The sequence below is a fragment of the Sparus aurata genome, chromosome 24 (genome assembly GCF_900880675.1).
Source record: "Sparus aurata chromosome 24, fSpaAur1.1, whole genome shotgun sequence".
NCBI classification, from domain to species: domain Eukaryota; kingdom Metazoa; phylum Chordata; class Actinopteri; order Spariformes; family Sparidae; genus Sparus; species Sparus aurata.
In genome coordinates this window covers 8,316,103-8,335,607 of record NC_044210.1, presented here as the reverse complement: position 1 = coordinate 8,335,607, position 19,505 = coordinate 8,316,103, and the positions used below count along the sequence as shown (strand labels likewise).

The following is a 19,505-nucleotide window of genomic DNA, read 5'->3' as shown; positions in this document are numbered from 1 at the left end:
CAGCAGTTAGCAGTTACTTTGGTGATATGCTGCCCCCTATCTGTTTTATGTAAGAATTTGACAGGTGGCCAACTCTTACATATTGCATCTTTAAGCTACTGCTTTCTTCATGAGCTAGTTGAAAACAAAGTCTCTTTTATTTCATTGTGACATAAAGTAGTTTGACTAATTAGCTTAGCCTACACACTTGGACAAGCAAGACAGTGGTTATATTTATGTGTTATTATTCATATTAAAACATTTTTACTTTCGAGTCTTTAGGCAAGAGGAACAATGTTTTTGCTGAATGTAAAGCTATCCTGGATAAGGAGGCGCTAACGTTAGCTTACACCTTGATAGCCCTATTGATGTGTTTCCACATTCTTTTGTGAACGGGGATTTTTAACTCTTAAATAATAATTAGATTACACTCTTTGGCCTTGGAGGCAAAGCTGGGTTAGGTTACTACACAGTAGGTCGTAAGCTAGTTAGCTGGACGCGCTACCGTTTGCAGCAGTCTGAGCACAGTTTAATCCCTCTTGCTCTTGTTTTTCTTGTTACAGAGAGGCTAAAAAAAAAACATTTAAAAAGAAAATAAGCCTGATTGTTGCAGAACCAGATTGCCTGGAGAGAACACATATGGGGGTCAGTGTCTCTGTCAGAGACACGTTTCACTGCCAGTGGTTATGGCACAGTCTGTCATCGCACGTGAAGCTCGACTGCGACACCCCTGCCGGGAGGGCGACAACAGAGACAAAGAAGAGCGACAGCAGACCTCCTACTCCTCAGCGCTCCCCGTCTACCCATCCGCCCTCCCAGACTCCATTCTCCGGCTGTCATCATCCACTCAACTTTCATAATCATCCCTACGTCCCGTCTCTTCTTCCTCCCTCGCCTCCTCGGCCTCGCACATGGCGTTCCTCCCACTCACGCATGTTGTTGTTCGGTGTAGCAGTTACAGCCAGTACAGTTCTACACCCGCGCGCCAGTGAACCTCAGCCCACTCGTTCCTTAAGCCACTTCTGCATCTGCTGCCGCAGAGATACCGGGTCCTGTTTTTAGGCCGCGGGAGCTGCCATTACGGATGCAATCAAAAGAAGTGAATGGGATATTTTAAGACCTGCGACAATCTGTTCTCAGTTACACACTGTAATGAGGTGTGTGTTATGCATGTGTCGACCATGTTCGCGCTTGCTAAACTGTATACCGTGAGTCAAATGTAGGAAGCTCTTCTAACATAAGGAATGTGTGTACAGGGAAACTGTAGTAGTTTCAGAGAAGAAATTCAAACTCAGAATTTTAATGATTAATGAGGTAGTAATACTAGGAATTATTTATTTTTTCCATAACTGAACAACGAAGCTGTTCAGAGAGGAAAATGAGGTCCCTAGAACACTGTTTGAGGCTAGAAAGGTGGCAGGGTCCGCCACATCTAAACATAAAATCAGTCAGTGAAGATCTTTCGCTACAAAAACTACATAGTGCACCTTTAACACGAAGTCTGAAGTTAAAAAAGACAACATTTTATAGATTTGGAGTGTTGTTTGGACAAAGCAAGGCAATCGAAGACATGGGAAGACGTTTAGGTTAAATTTATAGACAAAACAGTTAATAGACATTGGATACATTATGGGTTGATGTATGTTTAGTGATCATCACTACTTTTTTAGCAGATTAAGCAAAGTTCCGCAGACCTTATTTCCCTCTGAGAACAGCTTGTTTATTCCTCAAGTTATTAATTTGTTGGGTTCACCTTGATTTTTTTTCCTCTTTAGTCCCCGTTCCTGCGAGCACCGCTGTCTTTGTTCAGCTACGTCGACTGCCGAGTGGCGCTCATGCATATTGCACGACTGTTCCTCTGTTTATTCCAAACAAACTCCTGCTGCTGCTGGAAGTGTAAAACATTATACATACTGTGTTTATATTAGTGTGTGCCAGCAGATTATGATAGACTTTTCTTTCCCCCTCCGGGTGTTTACAGCAAATAATGACTGCGCCAGCTAGAGTGGCTCTCATTATTATAAAGGCATCAATAAACAATATTTATATTTAAATGACCTGATAGTGGTGCTGGATAAATGTTTAAGGGATCACTGAAGTTATGACAAATCATCCTCTGGGAAACGTATTTCCCAAATTTCACGACAGTCCATCGGGCATATGTCGAGACACAGTCAGAGTTATAAATGTCAACCTCATGGTGGCACTAGATGAAAACTCAAGAGTCATCAGAATACATCATCTGGGTACCATGATTGCCTGTGCCAGTCCATCACGTAGATATAGAGGAATTGTGCGCGATCAGTCAAAATTCTAACCTGGTGGTGGTGCTAGAGAAAAGTTAGACAATCAGGAACATCGTTAGGATTCATCCTCTGGGAACCATGAATGTCTGTACCAGATCCCCGGATTTATACCCTTCTAGTGTTTGTTGAAGAATGCTTTCACCCTGCTGATGACATTAGAAGAAAAGGGGAAAGGGAATAAGGGAAAATGTATTTGTATTGATCCTCTGGGAACCATGAATTTCTGTACAAAAATGATATGGCAGTCCATGCCAGAGTTGGTGAGATATTTCAATCTGGACCAAAGAGATATATAGACCATTTTCATGTGCCTCTATATTGGTCCTCTGGTTCCTGACATCCTTCAAATGTCAATTATATCAGTCAGCAGCAGTTAAAGTAGATAATAACATTTGATGGAACAGGCCAGCCCCTTCACAATAACATGTTGGGATTTTATTGCTATCCATCATACAGCTGGCACAGAATCTCAATGAGAATGTGTGGGTTTTTTTTTTTTTCCCCTCTTCTCTATCCAACTCCTCACAAGTATTGCAGTCGATTGGACCCACGCTCTCCACAAGTAGCTTTGGCTGAAACCCACGGATTGGAAATTACGGCGTAATGGCCCCCACTTCTCCTCCGATATAAACCAAAAATGGAAAAATAGCTAAGAATAGTGGGAGTAACGAGCCATAGATTCGATCTATAAAGAGCCATACGCCGGGAGAGTGATGAGAAATCATGCGCCGGTCGTATATCAGTCCCATGCACACGCGCATGCTGTTTGTATTCCAGGTCATGGAAAAATAATGGCAGAAATGCGTTCTCATGGCAGACCTCGGCGACAAATCATTTTTAATTCTTGACTCCGAGCACCAAAGGCACCGCCACATCCATTTATAAAGCCATTATGTAGTAATGCTGAATCCCTCAGAATCATTGTATGAATGATGTAGGTTGCTGAGATGTGGAGAATTGATAAATCAAAAAAGAAAAAAAAAAACGTGCTGAAATTTTTATCGCCGTCCTGAATATTGTGTCACATCATCATAAAATAAGGTTACAGCTTTTCTTGTGTGTGCGTGCGCGTGTGTGTGTGTGTGTGCGTTTGCGCTAGTGATGGGGATACTTGTTACCATGGCAATAAATCCGACCCATGCTGTCGGGGTTGTCATGGAAACTGAAACAAAAACACAAGGTGTCCCTGTGTGCTCCTTTGAATAATATAAGTTTGATGTTTAAGTCAACGTTTTAATGTTTCAAGCTATATGTTTTTTTTCAGATCAGTTGAACCTATTTTGTAGCTTAATATCATGCAACCCTAAAATAAAAAATTCTTATAATAACGCTTCTTTCTGGTCTTTCCTCAGGTGCCTACCCTCGTCTGTCTCTGAGCTTCAAGCTGAAGAGGAACATCGGCTACTTCATCCTGCAGACGTACATGCCATCGATCCTGATTACCATCCTCTCCTGGGTCTCCTTCTGGATAAACTACGACGCGTCAGCAGCCAGAGTGGCACTAGGTAAAGAAGCAGCTAAAGGAGCAGGAATCTGGCTTCTTTCAGACGTGGACTGGGACCAGGCGTAGGCCCGCAAACCTCCCTGCTGGATTCCCAAAAATTGCGTTGTGTTGTCATGAACACAGAGAGAGGCTGGACCTGGTATTACTCAGAGCTTCGGGGACTGCCTTGGAAAATCGGTGCACCAAATTGAAATGAATTTGATCATCATTTCCGTTTTTTTTCTGCTGGAGAGGGAAAAGGGAAATGAGCTCTGTCTTGTATAGATATAGGCTAATCAAATGTTCTTTAAATCTCATGAATATTGTAGCAGAAATATTGCATTTGCTTTTCCGTGAGGCAAACGCATAAATACACAACCTTGACTCCAACCGAACTAGGTCACGCCCTTGTGTGTGCAGTCGCTGTGGTCAACGAGAGCCCTCCAGGAGCTATGAAAGCATCACGTCTCTAATGAGCATAATTTCGCTTCTTAATGGAGGAGCGCCTGCGTGGGCGCCGGGGCCCCACTCACCGTGGGGCTCGTAAACAAGGCAGAAATGGAAGCAGCAGGTTCCTAATCATCGTGATTCCTCGCAGGAGGTCGCGGCGCAGGGTTGTCTTCGATGAATATTCAGGCGGGCAGATGACATATGAATACGCAGGAGGGAAAATGTACACAGAAGGCTGTCGAGACAAGAGCCTGCAATGCAATTAAGACAATAGACTTCCCCCAGCAGCCACAATTAATGCCGAGGTGAATTTGTAATTGCCAAGGACAAAGGTCCAATCAAAGCTTATACTGGTGCTGTGTATATGAAATCAGTGATAGCCATCATTAACAAAGTGTAAATCTGTAGGGCATCAAACTTTAGTTTATTGTTCTGTGACTGTTAACAATGATAAGCTTTAGCCAGTATGTCACTTCAACGGTGCTGCTAACTGCACTGCTAACTGAGCTAACAAGCTAACAGAAGCTACTTGTAGCATTTCGCAAGAATAAACACTAGTCGTTGCTCAAGGCACAGTGTAGCATTTCTTGAGCTCTACATCTAGAGCAGCGATGCCAAACTTGAGTACATTGACTGACTGACAACATACATCTGCAACTTCAGTGTGGCATCTTACTGGAAGGACTAAATAAGGAACATGTTCCCTTTATAGCTGAAACAATAAAAGCATTGTACATCTTAATTTTTTTTTTACAACGGTCGTTGCTTTCGGCGGAATTTCTCAAAATTGCCTCTCTGCTGAAAAAAAGGGAATTTTATCAGCTCCCTGGGAAGAAAAAAAAAAAACGCAACAACATTTTCTCACCCAGAATCACACGTCTGCTCCCCCCGACATCCCTTCAGTCTCGGGTGTGGGCTCTGCTTTGTGCTGCAGATCTTCTCGAATTGGGGATGCAGCTGCGAGACTGCCACTATTAGCTCATTTTCAATTTCCACCTGTTCGTTTTGTCTCGACTGAGGCAGCTGCAGAAAAACCTGTACCGTACGGTAAAGTAGGATGTGGAAAATGAACTGACTGTTGCCGGGGCTCTCCCGCCTAGCACTGAGGAGTCCTTCTCCACTCCAAAATACATCCATTAATCTAGTCTCACTGCAATCGCATTAGTTTGGTTTGTTTTTGGCTTGTTCTGCTTATCAACGTCGGCGTGATGGCGTCGGCACACAGTTTCACGCTCAACCGTTCCCAGTGTCACCAGGAAACAGAACGCATCCATTCAGAGGACCTTTAAATGTCAGATGCCATTCGGATGGCAGCCCCGCTACCCGAGCTTGACTCGCCCGGCTAACGGGTATAAGCCCTTTAGCGCGCTACACCTGAAACACACCAACTGGGGCAGTCCCAAATCATCCGGGTAACTCACTTTGACTAGTCAACATAAATAGACTACTACACCATAATTGTTTGGGTCAAAGGTTGTGCTTAAATGCTTCACGGCAAATACCGCTACAACCCTAAAATCTGGCCTATCGATCTCCACTTTGGTCATAGATCATCTTTTTATGGCTAGATAATGGAGCAGTAATGACCTTTACACACCATAATGCCTTTTGTACAACATGCTTTGATCCATTACTTGTTATGCACGGGCACATGCAGCTGGTTAGAGACTAGGATGGATATCTAAATGGCATCAGTGTGTGTGTGTGTGCGTCCGTTTTACATCCACCATTATGTGCCTGCTCGAACTAGTTGGAGATTTTTCATTAAGGCACGCATGCAATATCTGGTCATTACAGCATGCCTCTGAGTATACACTTGTGTTTGCTTGAGTGTGTGTGTGTGTGTGTGTGTGAGGGGCTGTGTATGTGTGAAGTCTTGCTAGCTGCAATATCCGGCGCGCGCCTCCTCGGCTGAGAGGCAAACCGGAGGTCCATTCGCTTTCTCCTGATGGATCGTTACGAGCTTTCAGCAGGTATCTTGATGGCGGGGGAGTGCGAGCATGTGTGTGTGTGTGTGTGTGTGTGTGTGGGAATGCGCGTGTGCTCCTTTTTTGCGCGCGCGATAAAAAAAAAAGAAAAACCTGCCGGTAAGCGCAGTGTAATGATCAGGGAGAAATCAATCCAAGGAGGCAGCAGGCAAAACAATTGAATTGTTTGAAGGAGAATCTCATTTTCCCGAGCAATTTCCAAGGAGCGCGAAGTTGCAAACGACCCGCTCGCGTCCTAATCCGGTTGCAAACCCTTTCCCCACAGTCGTGCCCTTCTTTGGTAATCAGATTATGCGAACAGCTGAGGTGCGAGCGTTAAGACATAATAGCGTGGGAGCGCTTTTAGCGTAACGGTAGACGCACGTTTGACTTCCAGGCCCTGGAAACCTCTCTCCTCCCGACCGCAGACTACCAAAATGACAAGCGTTGAAACATCATGCGATGCTAACGAGGATGGCTGACAATTTGCCCCATCTGCGAAAGTGATGAATGGGAGCACTCAATTAGCGCTGCCTTGATTTACCGCCCGTGCCTCTATTCTCGCAGTTAACGTTCATCGGCGTTTCCCCCCCCCTCCTCACTATATTGCATCCTACGTGATACTTTCTCCCCCTTTCTGTAATGTTGAGCTGTGTTGCTAATGGCCTACCGGCTCGCGATTAGAGGGAGATTTGATTGCTGTGTGCCTTTGTTCCAGCTGTTAAAGGTGGAAAAGAGACTCGGGACATACAACCAGAGAGAGAGGGGGGGGGGGGGGGGAGGAGGGGGAGGGGATGGTAAGAGGGGGAAACCACCTCCAAAGGATGGCGAGATCTGGGGGGAGGACAGGAGAAATGAAGAGAGAGAGGGGGAGATTGAGGCAGAAGGGGAGATAACAGGGGGAGAAGCAGAGAACAATGGCTGAGGGAGACAGGAAAAGACAGTGAGAGAAACCCTATAAAACTATATTCCTCCCCGGAGAGAGTAACGGCCATGATGAAAAAGGAGGGGGGAGGGCCCCGCGGGCACGAGCCCCCCCCCCCCCCCCCCTTTGATTAAATTGTCCGAACGGGGAGCGAGGGAAGGAGGCGGAAAAAAAGGAGAGGAGGGAGTGAAGGACGGAGAGTAATGGCGCTGCTGAGAGAACACCTATAAAGAACAAGGGCTGTCGTTAAGCGGGAAAAAAAAAACAAACAAACGAGAGATCGCAGCCGGCCAATCGGGGCAGAGGCACGGAGCATGTGCACGTGCGGGGCGGGCTGGTTCACATTCACACCCGCTTCACACACACACACACACTCACACTCACACACACACACACATGCATTCACACACACGAGTGGTGTTAGCCTTGTAATGTGCCAATAAATCACACTAAGGGCTAGATTGACCTTAGCTATCCCGCTCCCTCTTCCCAACCCCTTGACTGTTTCTTGTCACCTCGCCGTACTTTATGACACACACACACACACACACACACACATACACACACATACACACACACCCCGCGAGCCATGTCCGTGTGTGTCGTGCTATACGAGCGGCCCCGGCTACTGATAGGCTCCATTTGCTTCCGGCACGGGTGGGTAGACTAGCAGAGATACATCTGCCACACACCTTAAAACGAGATAAGATGTAGCATTATTGCGCCGCAGGAGGTCAGAGTGTGCATGACTGTGAGTGAGGGCTGTGTTTACTGGCTGCAACTTGCGAAACGTGCGACATCACAGGGTACATGCAGTACACAGGAGCTGAGCTGCAGTACACAACGGAAGTGTGTTACAGAATATTAGAGCTCAGTGATGGAATCTAAGTACATTTACTCAGGTACTGTACTTACAGTTTGAGGTTCTGTACTTCACTTGAGTATTTTCATTTTCTACCACTTTATACTTCCATTCCACTACAAACTGAAGGCTAATATTGTACTTCTTACTCCACTCGTTATTTGTGACCGCAATGCCACATTTTTATAAGAATTTATTTTATTGGCGTCCGATATAAACAATCACTGACTCTGGTGATCGTAAAAAAAAAAATGCTGAATACCAGATTCCAGGCTGATAATCAGTTGACCCCCAGTATACAGTATATACATACATACATGTAAATGTTTACAATACCTGAACCATCAACACTCAAGTACATTCTCACTCCCAAGTCGTCAAATAGTTAATAATAATTCATCTTCAAACTACTCGGTTAGGTTTGGGCTCTGAAAGTACCTGGTTAGGTTAAGGTAAAGATCAAACTTTGGGTTCAAATATCTCAGTCTCGAACTTGAAGTTACTCACAGAACCAATTTATGTACACCAGTAATGTTTGGTTGCAGCCCTGCAAAAACATTTGCCACTTGTTCTTCCGTATTTGGGTGGATTTCCTGTTGCATTTCAGTTTCAGCCTTACCATAGAAATATGTCAAACCTCAAGACAGTCCAATTTCCCTTCATCCATTTGTCCATAATTTCATATGTCTCTCTTAAGGTCACACACAGACAAGGTGCGAAGGTGCCTTTACTGGGAGATAGCGAGTAGCCACAGCCGCTCGGTACCCCCTTGTGGTTAAGGTTACTAGGAGCTGCGGGCTAGATACATGCCGCACTATTCTAATGAGTTATTTCTGCTTGATGACCGAGGGGCAGTCGGAGGGTTTTTTCGAGGCAGGCCTTTGAATTTCAATGAAGCTGAGGTTGCGCACTCGCCTACCAGTGCGTGTCTGTTCATGCAAGTGAAATAAGATCACACATGAGAGTGATCATGGAAGTGTTTCATAAGAGTGCTCAAGGAAAATTAATGTGCTGGTTTTGACACTTCAACAAGGCAGAACCTGATTTTCTTTCCCCCCCCCCCTTCTGCTGTGTCAATCCTGCTCTTAACAAACAGAGGAAAGAACTGCAGAAACATGTTTTTCTATATGAATAAAAAAAAATCCTTGTTTCTATAGTAACATCTGAGACATCTGTTTGGAGTTTTTCCTCAACGTGACCTTAAGGTTACTGACGAGATAACAGCATCTGCTGAGAGTGGCGGGGTGCTCCTGTAAGAGGAGCTTATGCCAGACAGGTTTGGACTAATTAAGCGTCAAATTTACCATCCCAGGTAGATTGCCCAGAGCGGTAATGAGGAAGCTTCGGAGCAAAAAAACAAAACAAAAAAAAAACATTGTCAGTTTCACGTTTTACCTTCTAAATGATGCCGTGTGATCTAAACAGGTAGAATTGACTGTGCCTCAAACTGAAAACCTCATTCGAGAGCAGTGGAGAGGGATCAGACAGAGGATGCGAAAGATTTGTCTTTTAATTCTGAGCTTATTTTAACTGAATGATATATATCAGCTGAAATAAATAATGTTAATGCTAAACAAAAACAAGAATACGACTTTGCATACTAGCTAGTAAACGTACAAATTACTACAGTCGTAAAATGTAAACTATTGACTATTAAATTGACGAATCTTTAACTTTCATTGTTGCATATTTGGTCATTTAAAGATAAATGCGTGTTTAAGACTGATCTAACAGGCTTTACCACAGTTCCTGCTCATATTGTTAGTGCGAAAGCAAATATTATGGGTTATTATTACTTTGGTGCTCATATTAATTATGATATGAAAATGTGTGCTATTGCTGATCCTTGCACTTAATACAGTCCTGTGATGGATGCCAGGAGACCATTACCCCAACCCCGTCGTCTAATACTAATAATTATTTCCATCATCAGTTACACGCCACTTAATTATAGCATTCATTGATTGATACACCTTCACATCAAGTTAGCAGAGCCATATCATGGCAACAACCGATCGAAACAACAAAGGAATTCAGTTTTTGTTTTATTTAGTTAATTTGGCTTAATTGGCGTTGACCTTACGGACTGTCCTGACCGCTAGTTTGAAGGCGCAGTTTCTGAATATAGGCTTTGATTCTTTTGCAGTAGTTATATATAGCACCTAGACCGGCTTTATGATGAAAAAAATCTTTCTCCAAGACGGGCCCCCTAAAAATACCATGTTTGTCTTTATCCCTCTCAAAAGGGATCACCACCGTGCTGACAATGACCACGATCAACACCCACTTGAGGGAGACGCTGCCCAAAATCCCCTACGTCAAGGCCATCGACATGTACCTGATGGGCTGCTTCGTCATGGTCTTCCTGGCCCTGCTGGAGTACGCCTTCGTCAACTACATCTTCTTTGGGAGGGGCCCTCAGATGCAAAAGAAGCTGGCGGAGAAGGCGGAGAAGGCCAACAACGAGAAGGCGGCCAAGTACGACGCGGCGAGGGTGAGTTGTTGCCTGGACCTGTGGATGAACGGACTGAAGATCACATCAAAAAGTATATATTAATCAATAAATGTCATTTTTTTCTCTCAGATCTTGTAAGCAGAAGCAGCAAAAGGAAATTAATGCATTAATTATCATTATTATTCATAGGCACCTGTATTCCCCCCCGGTGGAGCCTTCAGTTGATCAAATATGTTGTTTTAAAAAAAAAAAAAAGTAAATTCGTTTTCAGGTATTTGTTCACCGAATGTGGCTGAATATTTTCATCTCCTCAGGAGGCAGGTAGTCGGACCGCGTCCCTTAAGCGGTCCAATCAGGTTAAAGGTCTTCGCCACTCACGCTCGGTGAGTTGTTTGTTCAGTGAGACTCTTCAATCTCCTTGAGTCAACTCCGCCATCGCCATCAGCTGCCATGGATGTTTTTTTCATTTTCTTTTTTTTTTTTTTGCCTCGACGCAAATTATTTCCCCATCCATGGAATGAATTCAAGCGACAGCAGACATCTTCATGACATTGCCATACTCTCAGGAGAATTCATTTCGACTTTGACTTTTTCATCTGGGTTTTTTTTTTTTGCCTGCATTGAAATGATGCTCTTGCTCGCTCTTGCATTTTAAAGTCGGTGTTCAGATATGAATCTGTTTTCTTCTTTCAGGGGTCATCCTGAATGCATGCCGCCTGTGTGTCGTTTCTCACCGGAATCATCATTTCTCGCACAGCTTTCATATAAAGTGACACTGCTCGTGTAGCGAAGCAGTCTGACTTTCAGTAGGTAGTCAGCGCTGAGGTCTCCCATCATGCATCTTTGCTGCTGGAATGTGTATTGTTGGATAATACTAATATGTTCTAGCTTACGTAGTTTAGAATATTCAGCATTTGGCAGAATAAACCTTAAAGGTAAGACCTTCCTTGAGTGGAGAGAACATTTTGAACAATGGAAAGATGCTAGTTGGCCTGAATAGACATCAGTTCACCAGGAACTGAGGCGGTTCATGGCTTTATGAATTTAGCTTTACTTCATATACACACATTGACGAGAGGAAAAGGAAACTGGAGGGAACTTACAGAAAGAAATGGAGGTCTTGGTGAAGTCTCAGTACTAGCCAACTTACAGCTAACAGCTGTGCTGTTAATAAATTGGCATTTTGTGGTGCCTAACGAGACAAATGATCCAGCTGTCAAAGTTCTTGTAAAAAAAATACAAATTTGCTTTGCCTTCTGGCTGAACACAGCTTTCAGGGGTTCTTTTCAAATTAGGTTTCATCAAAATAGAGAAATGTTGGACTTCCACAGCTGCTACATTTGCATGAATGATCACCATTGACCATTTTCCCTGATATGTTTTGTGGTGCAGACATCATAGGCATGGAGTATGATGTATATCCTGTGTTATTAAATCGTTGACAGTCATGATGTATGTTCTACAAGTTGTGACAGGAGGCATAACACCCAAGTCCAATCAATCTCTGCAATTTCTCCCTTATCCTGACATTTTGGATCATTTTTAATTATTAAGAAGAAAAAGTTTCAATGGAAACTTTCCTGCGGTTCTTCAATTATGCAAAGCACCCAACACTGCAGTGGCTCTAGTGGTGCTAGTGAGTCATTTTAAAAATTGTACCAAATTTTAAATGGCCACTTGGATGGCGTTCTAAGAATGCCCGCCTTTACAAATTGCCGTCGACACAACACCATCGTGCACTTGGTGGCAGGTGCATAAGAGAGAATCATACCGCCACTCAAAAATATTTCTCTGTAATATTCAAAACAGCATGGTATTAGTTACAATTCACTGAAGACAGGTGAAGTGTAAATGTGTGAATTTACACAACTGGCGAGTCGGGAGCAGAGGCAAAGCACAACACAGAGTTCCATGGAGACAGCGTTTTTCATTGCTTTGTAGTATTTTTTTAAGGAATTGCGAAAGGGGATCAATATCACATAACCCTTCAAACGAGAGTTACTGGACGTGTAATTTGGACCGCTGGCTTGTTGCCATGGCAAAAGCATGACATCCATGGAAGGATTACAAGACAATGGGCCCGTGGCAGAGCATGTGAAACCAACAATACCCCTCCTACATGGGAGCAAGACTCTCCAGGCACAAAATTGTTACCAGTGATACTGATACATTTTGTGCCTCTGTATCAGTTTGCATCTCTTTGTAGTCAGTCTTGTGTCTGTTTGCGGTCATTCAGATTGTCTTCGTCGATCTTTTGTGGGTTTCTGTAGTCACTTTTGTATCTTCGTTTTTGTTTTTTGTCTCCATGTAATCTGCACTGTACCTCTTTTTGAGATTTTCATAGTTGTTTGACCATCCAAAAAGAATTGTGTACAGTCACTTTAAACAGGGGCCGACCCAATGGGACCCTGGCCCTGTGCCCATTATGCCCATCCTGTAATTCTTTTATGATAACATCTTCATTCCATTGTCGTGAATGCATTGTGCAGTGCCTTAAAAGCCGAGGTAGTGTCCTCTCTAGCTGTTCCATTTATTTGCCCATAATGTTGTTAATTAGTTTTCTAATTTCTTTGTCTATTCAGGCGGAAGCGCATGGCCACGGGAACATCCTGCTAACCACCCTAGAGATCCATAACGAAGTGGCGGGAGGTGAGATCACCACCAGCGTGGCAGACATAAGGAACTCTCAGTCCATGGTGCAGTTGGACAGCACGGCCTCGACGCACATCCAGTACCGAAAGCAGAGCGGCGGGATCGGCCCGCGCTCCGCCAGCCGCCACTCCCTCGACCGGGCCGCCCAGATCAAACGCAGCCGCCTGCGGAGGCGGTCCTCGCAGCTCAAAATCAAAATCCCCGACCTGACGGATGTGAACGCCATCGACCGCTGGTCACGGATCATCTTCCCTTCCGTTTTCTCACTGTTCAACCTCATCTACTGGCTCTACTATGTCTGATTAGACTGTTTTGTTGAGATGTTTGTTGTTGTTTGTTTGATTACTTTTTCATTTTGTTCCTTATTCTTCCTTTTTTTTCTGTTGCTTTTATACATGATGGAATCTGTCGAGTTAAAGACTGCAACACTACAAGACAAAAAAAAAACAAAACAAAAAAAGAGCCGACTGAGAAAAGACTATTGAGTTTTGGACCGAGTTCTCGTCAATTGTTTTTATATTTGCAGTCTTTGAATCCTTAGTGCTGAGGTCTTTTTATTTTCTAATGTATGTACTGTAATTGGGACTTGTGACAGTCATTTCCCAACATTTGCCCTCTCAGTAATGTGTAAATAGAAAGATACAAAGCCAGCAATTGAATAAATAATACAGTATTTGCAAAAAAAAAAACAACAAACAAAAACACAATAGCAGTTGATGCAAGAATTTTTCTAATTAAACTAACAAGTAAGAAAACTTTATACTACAAAGGTGGTCAGATAAGTGCACACGATTCCTAAAAGTCCATTAAACAAACTAACGTATGTTTGACTGGTACCCTATGCACAATTAATGCATGTCATGATCAGCCATAGTGAAAAATACCGACTTCCCTTTTTTGCCTTGGGATATGTCACAACTTTACAGAAGACTCTGGTGATGTGTATTTGTTTCCAAGTGTTGATAAGTTACAGATCTGACAAACCTTTACCCAAACCACAACAGCTCAAACGTTGAGGGTTTTGTCCTCTGTTCAGGATGATTGTGACTCAGGTTCTGAATCTTTTGCTATTTGGCACCTTTTTCTTCTCAAAGAAAAGTGTCACAGAAATATCCTTTGTATGGTAATTTGATAAGGAAAAATAAGCACAACTTTGAATGAAACTGCCATTTCTTCTCTTCTACCTTCGATCAGCGCTTCGAGCGAAAAAAAGCGCGACAGAATTGCACTCCAATTTAACAAACTTCCTCTAAATACTGGTCTAACTTTAAACTTTAACAACTGCCAAGGGCCTTTTGGGCGACACCGTTACTCAACCCGAGAAATTTTATGATATTTTTGTACTCTGTGTCTTCAGGTATTCATTTGATTTCCTAACCTGTCTTGTTGATTTCTTTATTTTTTCTCTTTTGCTTAACAATTACTCTGTTATGGTGATAGAGTGGAGGGATGAAACCCATATTTTTTTTGTACATAAGTACATAGGTGTGTATATACATAAATGTGTATATATATATACTGTGTGTACAACCCGAAATGAAAATGATCAAATATTGAGCATTTTGTGATTGTCATACTGGCTTTTAACTGTCAGACTATTTAGTTTCAAAAAAAGAAGAAGAAGAAGAGGAAAAAAAAAAAGACATGGATAAAACAAATTACTGGCCTGTTCCAAGCATCAGTTTAGTTTCTAAGCATTTGTGGGGCACTCTGAATACATTTCTCCTCAAACATCCGACCATGCTGAATTACACACACTAGACACTGTATGTATGTTCGCTCTGCATTTAAGAGTTACTGTATGCCCTGCCGTACAGAAAGAAAGTGATGCAAAGCGGATTTCATTGACTCCAGGCGGACCGAGATAAACCGGGTCCGTCGACCAATAAGCACATACTAGCGCTGAATGTACTGGATCCATTCTTCAGGGAGAGGATAATGAGCCATGGTCATCATTTCTCCATCAGAATGTAACGCCCATTCTTACGTTGGCTGAGTGACGAAGAAAGACAGGGGAAGGGATGGGGTATTAAAGAGTGTGTGCATGTGCATGTGTGTGTGTGAGAGAGAGAGATGGGAAACGGATAAAGAGAGCGTGAGAGAGGAAGGGCGAGGGCCGACCATTTGTTTTCTGTGCCGCTTGCCCGCCTGTGGACAAATATCAACGTTTTAATAGATTTGTGGATAAAAGAGAAACTAGCTCTCCTGCCCGACTCTTTTGATAAACTGTGCCATTCCACCTGAGGCCGCAGAGCAATCAAACTGTTACAACTCATGGACGATGATGTAAATCTGATGCATAGATACACGACATACATACACTGTTTGTGCATGTACAAGAGTACATGTAGGGACAAAAAAAAAAAAATATATATACTACTTGATAACACTGAGTTCTGTTGTGATTGAGAAGCTTGAGCCACCGACAGTCAGAGTTGGGATCAATTTGAAGTTTAAAAAAAAAAAAAAAAAAAAGTTGTAAAGTTTCATGTGTACAGACTGATTGATATATGACTATGAATTGAATGTATTGTACTCGGATTGTTGCTGCACAAATGCAATTTTCTTTCTGGAAACAGGATTGACCTCAACCCTGATCGATTAGGGCTCCAGCTGAGTCCACATTCATGTGAACCCGAGTCTCTTGCTGGATTCTTATCCTGTTTTCTACTGTGTAGACGGGACGCAGTGCACATACGACCTGGGTCCAAGAAAGAAGAAAGCTCCGGTCATAGATCAAATTATGTCTATAGACACTGTATCACAAGCCAAAACATCTTGCTAATGGTGTGTTCAGAACGAAAGCCAATTTTTAACCTTTTAAACTCGACATTTGTGCAAATTTGACCCGTTCCTTCACAGCTCGTGTTCACTCCAAATAGCCAATGTCCGAATTGAGTGAGCTCGCAACTGACGCACTCACCAGTTCGTGTTCGACCCAAACTGCCAATGTCCAAACTGTCTCTTAGCAATTAGTTAGCTAGCAACGGATGGCCTGACTGTGTCTATGAGTGTATGTTCATGTTCAGTTCAGCCTCTGACTGAACTCACCACAAACTGTGGTTCTTTGTTACCTCTACAAAGCTGTATGTCAACAAAGTGGAGTCAGAAAGCCATGGCATGCCTGTGTTTTTTGAAACATTTGACTTGCGCGTCTTCGTTTTGACTTTGTAATGAGGCGTTCAGTCTGAACACACGCTAAGAGGATGTTCTTGGCTTTGGTTCTGGGCACAAAGCAATGTTTCATGACCTCATGCATTCAAGATAGAGCGTTTTAAAGTCATAGAACCAGTTGGTCCAAAGATCCTTCAAGCTGCTCTGTGTAGTTTGGAGGCCGCAACAGTACAAAAAGATCTTCCTGGCTGACTGGTTCACTTTGATTCAAACGATAACTTTCAGGTCAGGTGGTGAGATTTAAAACCCATATTTGAAGTTGGTCGTTGTACGAGTAATACTCTTTTTCTTTTTCAATAACTAAACTCATTAGTGCAGTTGAAGTGAAAGAGACGGTAACTGTTACAAACTCTAGATACTTGTTTATCATGCATGCAACTACAAAACTTTGGAAGACTTTTGAAAAAAAAAAAAAAAAAAGATATTTTGCAAACTCACTTATGAGAGCTGCCAACTGCTCATTTTAGAGATGACATTATGCCATATGAGCCTACATTTAAAAGAAAAACAAAAAAAAAATAAAAGAGTCATCAAAGACTTCAGGTGTTGTATGGCCTTGGTCCCATAATGGAATGTGAAATGTTCTGTGCTGCCACAAAATGTATTTAGGCTTAGATTTATACCGTATATCTCTGTATGTTTCTCTTCCTTTTTCAGTAGATTATCATGTTAAACCATCAAATAAATTATATACATTGTACCTGTGTATTTGGTATTGCGAGCATGCATGACACTCCATGAAGAATCTGCAATGTACATGTAGAGCGAGCTAATACAATGATCAGCCTCTCAAAGATCCAATAAACCATATTTTATTAAAGCTTGAGAATTCTGACATGATTCAAGCTGCCTGCACGTATGCTAAGACTTAAGATAAAACTCCACTTCAAGTCTACAGGCGCCCCTGAGCAAGGCACTTGATCCCCATCTGTTCCCAGTGCAGCTACTCAATGACAGTCGACGACTTTGTATTGTACTAGGCAACTCCCAGCTGAGCTCCGGTATGAAGTGAACTTTATGAATATGTGCCAGAGCGTGGATGAATAAGAGTACAGTAAATCCCTGGATGAGCAAAGATTGAAGAAGACAAAGACACTGTGGGGGTGGAGGTTATTATTGGGCATCGTAACCTGTCGACTTTCCATCCTGCTCAGTTGCCACAGAGTTCATGATTACCTCAGCAGTTCGTCTGTACAAGTGGTACAAAAGTAGTGGAACTTTTTATTCGTGCCCTGGGGATTTTGTTCTTTTGCAGTTTAAAATAGAACAAGAGCTCAAGTCTTTAATATATCAGCTTGCATCTAACATTTCTAAGCAGATAAAACTGAGGTCCCTTGACTTTAACTATTGAGGTTACATTCAATCAGTCAGATTATTTATGCTTTTGGACTTCAGCTCAGTGTCCTTTTTTGCCCCAGGTTTGATTTAGTCATAGGTATTTGACTGCTGTTTTTAGTTTTTGTCTCGTTTTAGTCGACAAAAACATGTTTGCCTAATTTTCAGTGGAACTTTGGTCTAATTTCTGTCTTTAAAGGTATGATTAAGGATGTTAAACTCTTTTGGAATATGCGGTTAGAGGCAAATATAGTCCAAGTCATTAGTAAATGCAGTTGTCTTGCATTATCTATAGGAAGATATAGTTAACAGTCATCGTTTCTCTGTATAAACACGTTAGCATCATGCCAACATACTGTTCGGTTAATGTCAATGTTAGTTTACTTCTGGCTTGTTTCTTTTCAATTCAATTGATAGTTTTTGTCTAGTTTTAGTCAACAAAATCCTCAATTCCTCATTTCAGCCTAGTTTTCACTTGGGTTTTAGACTCATTTTAACAGCTTCTAATATTACATATATTGTTATCCTGTTATTAGAGGTTAGCGAAAGACACTATTTACCTATTTATGGCCTATTTACATGTCGGCAAATATAATCCAAAACAATCCTCAGTAAATACAGTTGGCTAATGTCAACGGCTTGTCTTTTTTCATGCTAATGACCAATGACTAATTTTCATTGGGATTTAGTCCACAAATATGTTACTATTTTTGTTCAAAGAACCCGTCATGCTAAATCACTTTCAATAGCAATTGTTACAAAGATGTGAGAGGTTAGTTTTTGTTTATGTGTAGTTTCATCTTGGAAAAAGGTTGTAAAATTAGCGTAACCGAAGCTACAATTATGCTTCAAATGCCATATTTCATTGTGCAGGTTTGCATTTCTCAACAGTTTAAATTACCCTGAATATGAAGATAAAGACAGGTGGACGCAATCTGTTCTAACAACATTTCCCTATGTTCGAATATTTCCGTGGTTTCAGATAGTAAGCTATTTACCAAATTTTGCATATCAACATGCACACCTTTGGAAAAATTCGGCCATTTTGTAGTATATTGTGGCAGCAAACATTCACTTGAGATAATATATTTGTGAATTGTAGGAAACTACTGTAGGTAGAGACAGGAATAGTGCTCGGAAATGCTCTCAGAAAACTGCATACCTCATTAATTAGTCCCTGCTACGTCTCCCCAGATGAAGAGGAGCGGCTGATCAGCCTCCCAATCAGTCAAGGGGCAGGTGGCCTCTAGATGATCACTGCGAGACGTGATTTCACATCTGATTCTGCTCCTGTGTTAAGGTTGTTAACATGAGCGTGACTGCTGAGAGGGAAAACCTATGTAGTCCCGATCCCACGTGGCAAATATCTGGGCCCTCCTACTGGAGGATCTGGTGAATTCCGTTTTTTTCCTTTTTTTTCCCAAAAGCAAATCAGCAAGAGGAAGCTCCACCAGAACCCCACAGTGTAATAACGTGGATTTTTACAAAGAGTTTCCTGCGTTAAAGCTAACGATTAAAATTAGGCCATTATAAAGGAGGTCAGAGCCACCAATGGGACCCAGCACAGGACTATTTTTGATTTCATCAACGTACAACAGCACATTTACACAGATTGACGAAAAAATAAAGTTTCTGATATAATTAGTTAGTTCAGCATAAGTTTGGGCCCCTCATTTATAACAGAATGCTCCAGAAAAATAAGATTACATCCAGACCACGCTTAACTGTAGGAGAGGATGGAAATATACAAGAAACCTCAATTCACACCGCAACATGCATAGCTAATGTTAACACTGGGACAACAAACCTGAGTTAACGAGTAACTATAAATAACACATGGCATTTTATTTACTCCAAGGACCAGTTGGGTATACGTAGGTAATCCAAGCAATCCAATTAATCAAGCACGAGTCCGTC

General features: G+C 42.3%; 1 protein-coding gene across 6 annotated transcripts in view; it reads left to right on the top strand.

The window, feature by feature from the left end:
* Positions 1-16,953, top strand: part of LOC115577281 (gamma-aminobutyric acid receptor subunit beta-3-like) — a 70,129-nt gene extending 53,176 nt beyond the window's left edge. For 4 of the 6 annotated variants that reach the window (XM_030410261.1, XM_030410264.1, XM_030410265.1 and 1 more), the window contains 4 exons: positions 3,638-3,790; positions 10,219-10,466; positions 10,742-10,810; positions 13,010-16,953. In XM_030410261.1, coding sequence (XP_030266121.1) covers positions 3,638-3,790; positions 10,219-10,466; positions 10,742-10,810; positions 13,010-13,381 — 842 coding nt within the window. In that variant the 3' untranslated portion in view covers positions 13,382-16,953. The remainder of the gene's footprint in view (positions 1-3,637; positions 3,791-10,218; positions 10,467-10,741; positions 10,811-13,009) is intronic. The other 2 variants (XM_030410262.1, XM_030410267.1) reach the window with 1 other exon arrangement.
* The last annotated feature ends 2,552 nt before the right edge of the window (positions 16,954-19,505 follow it).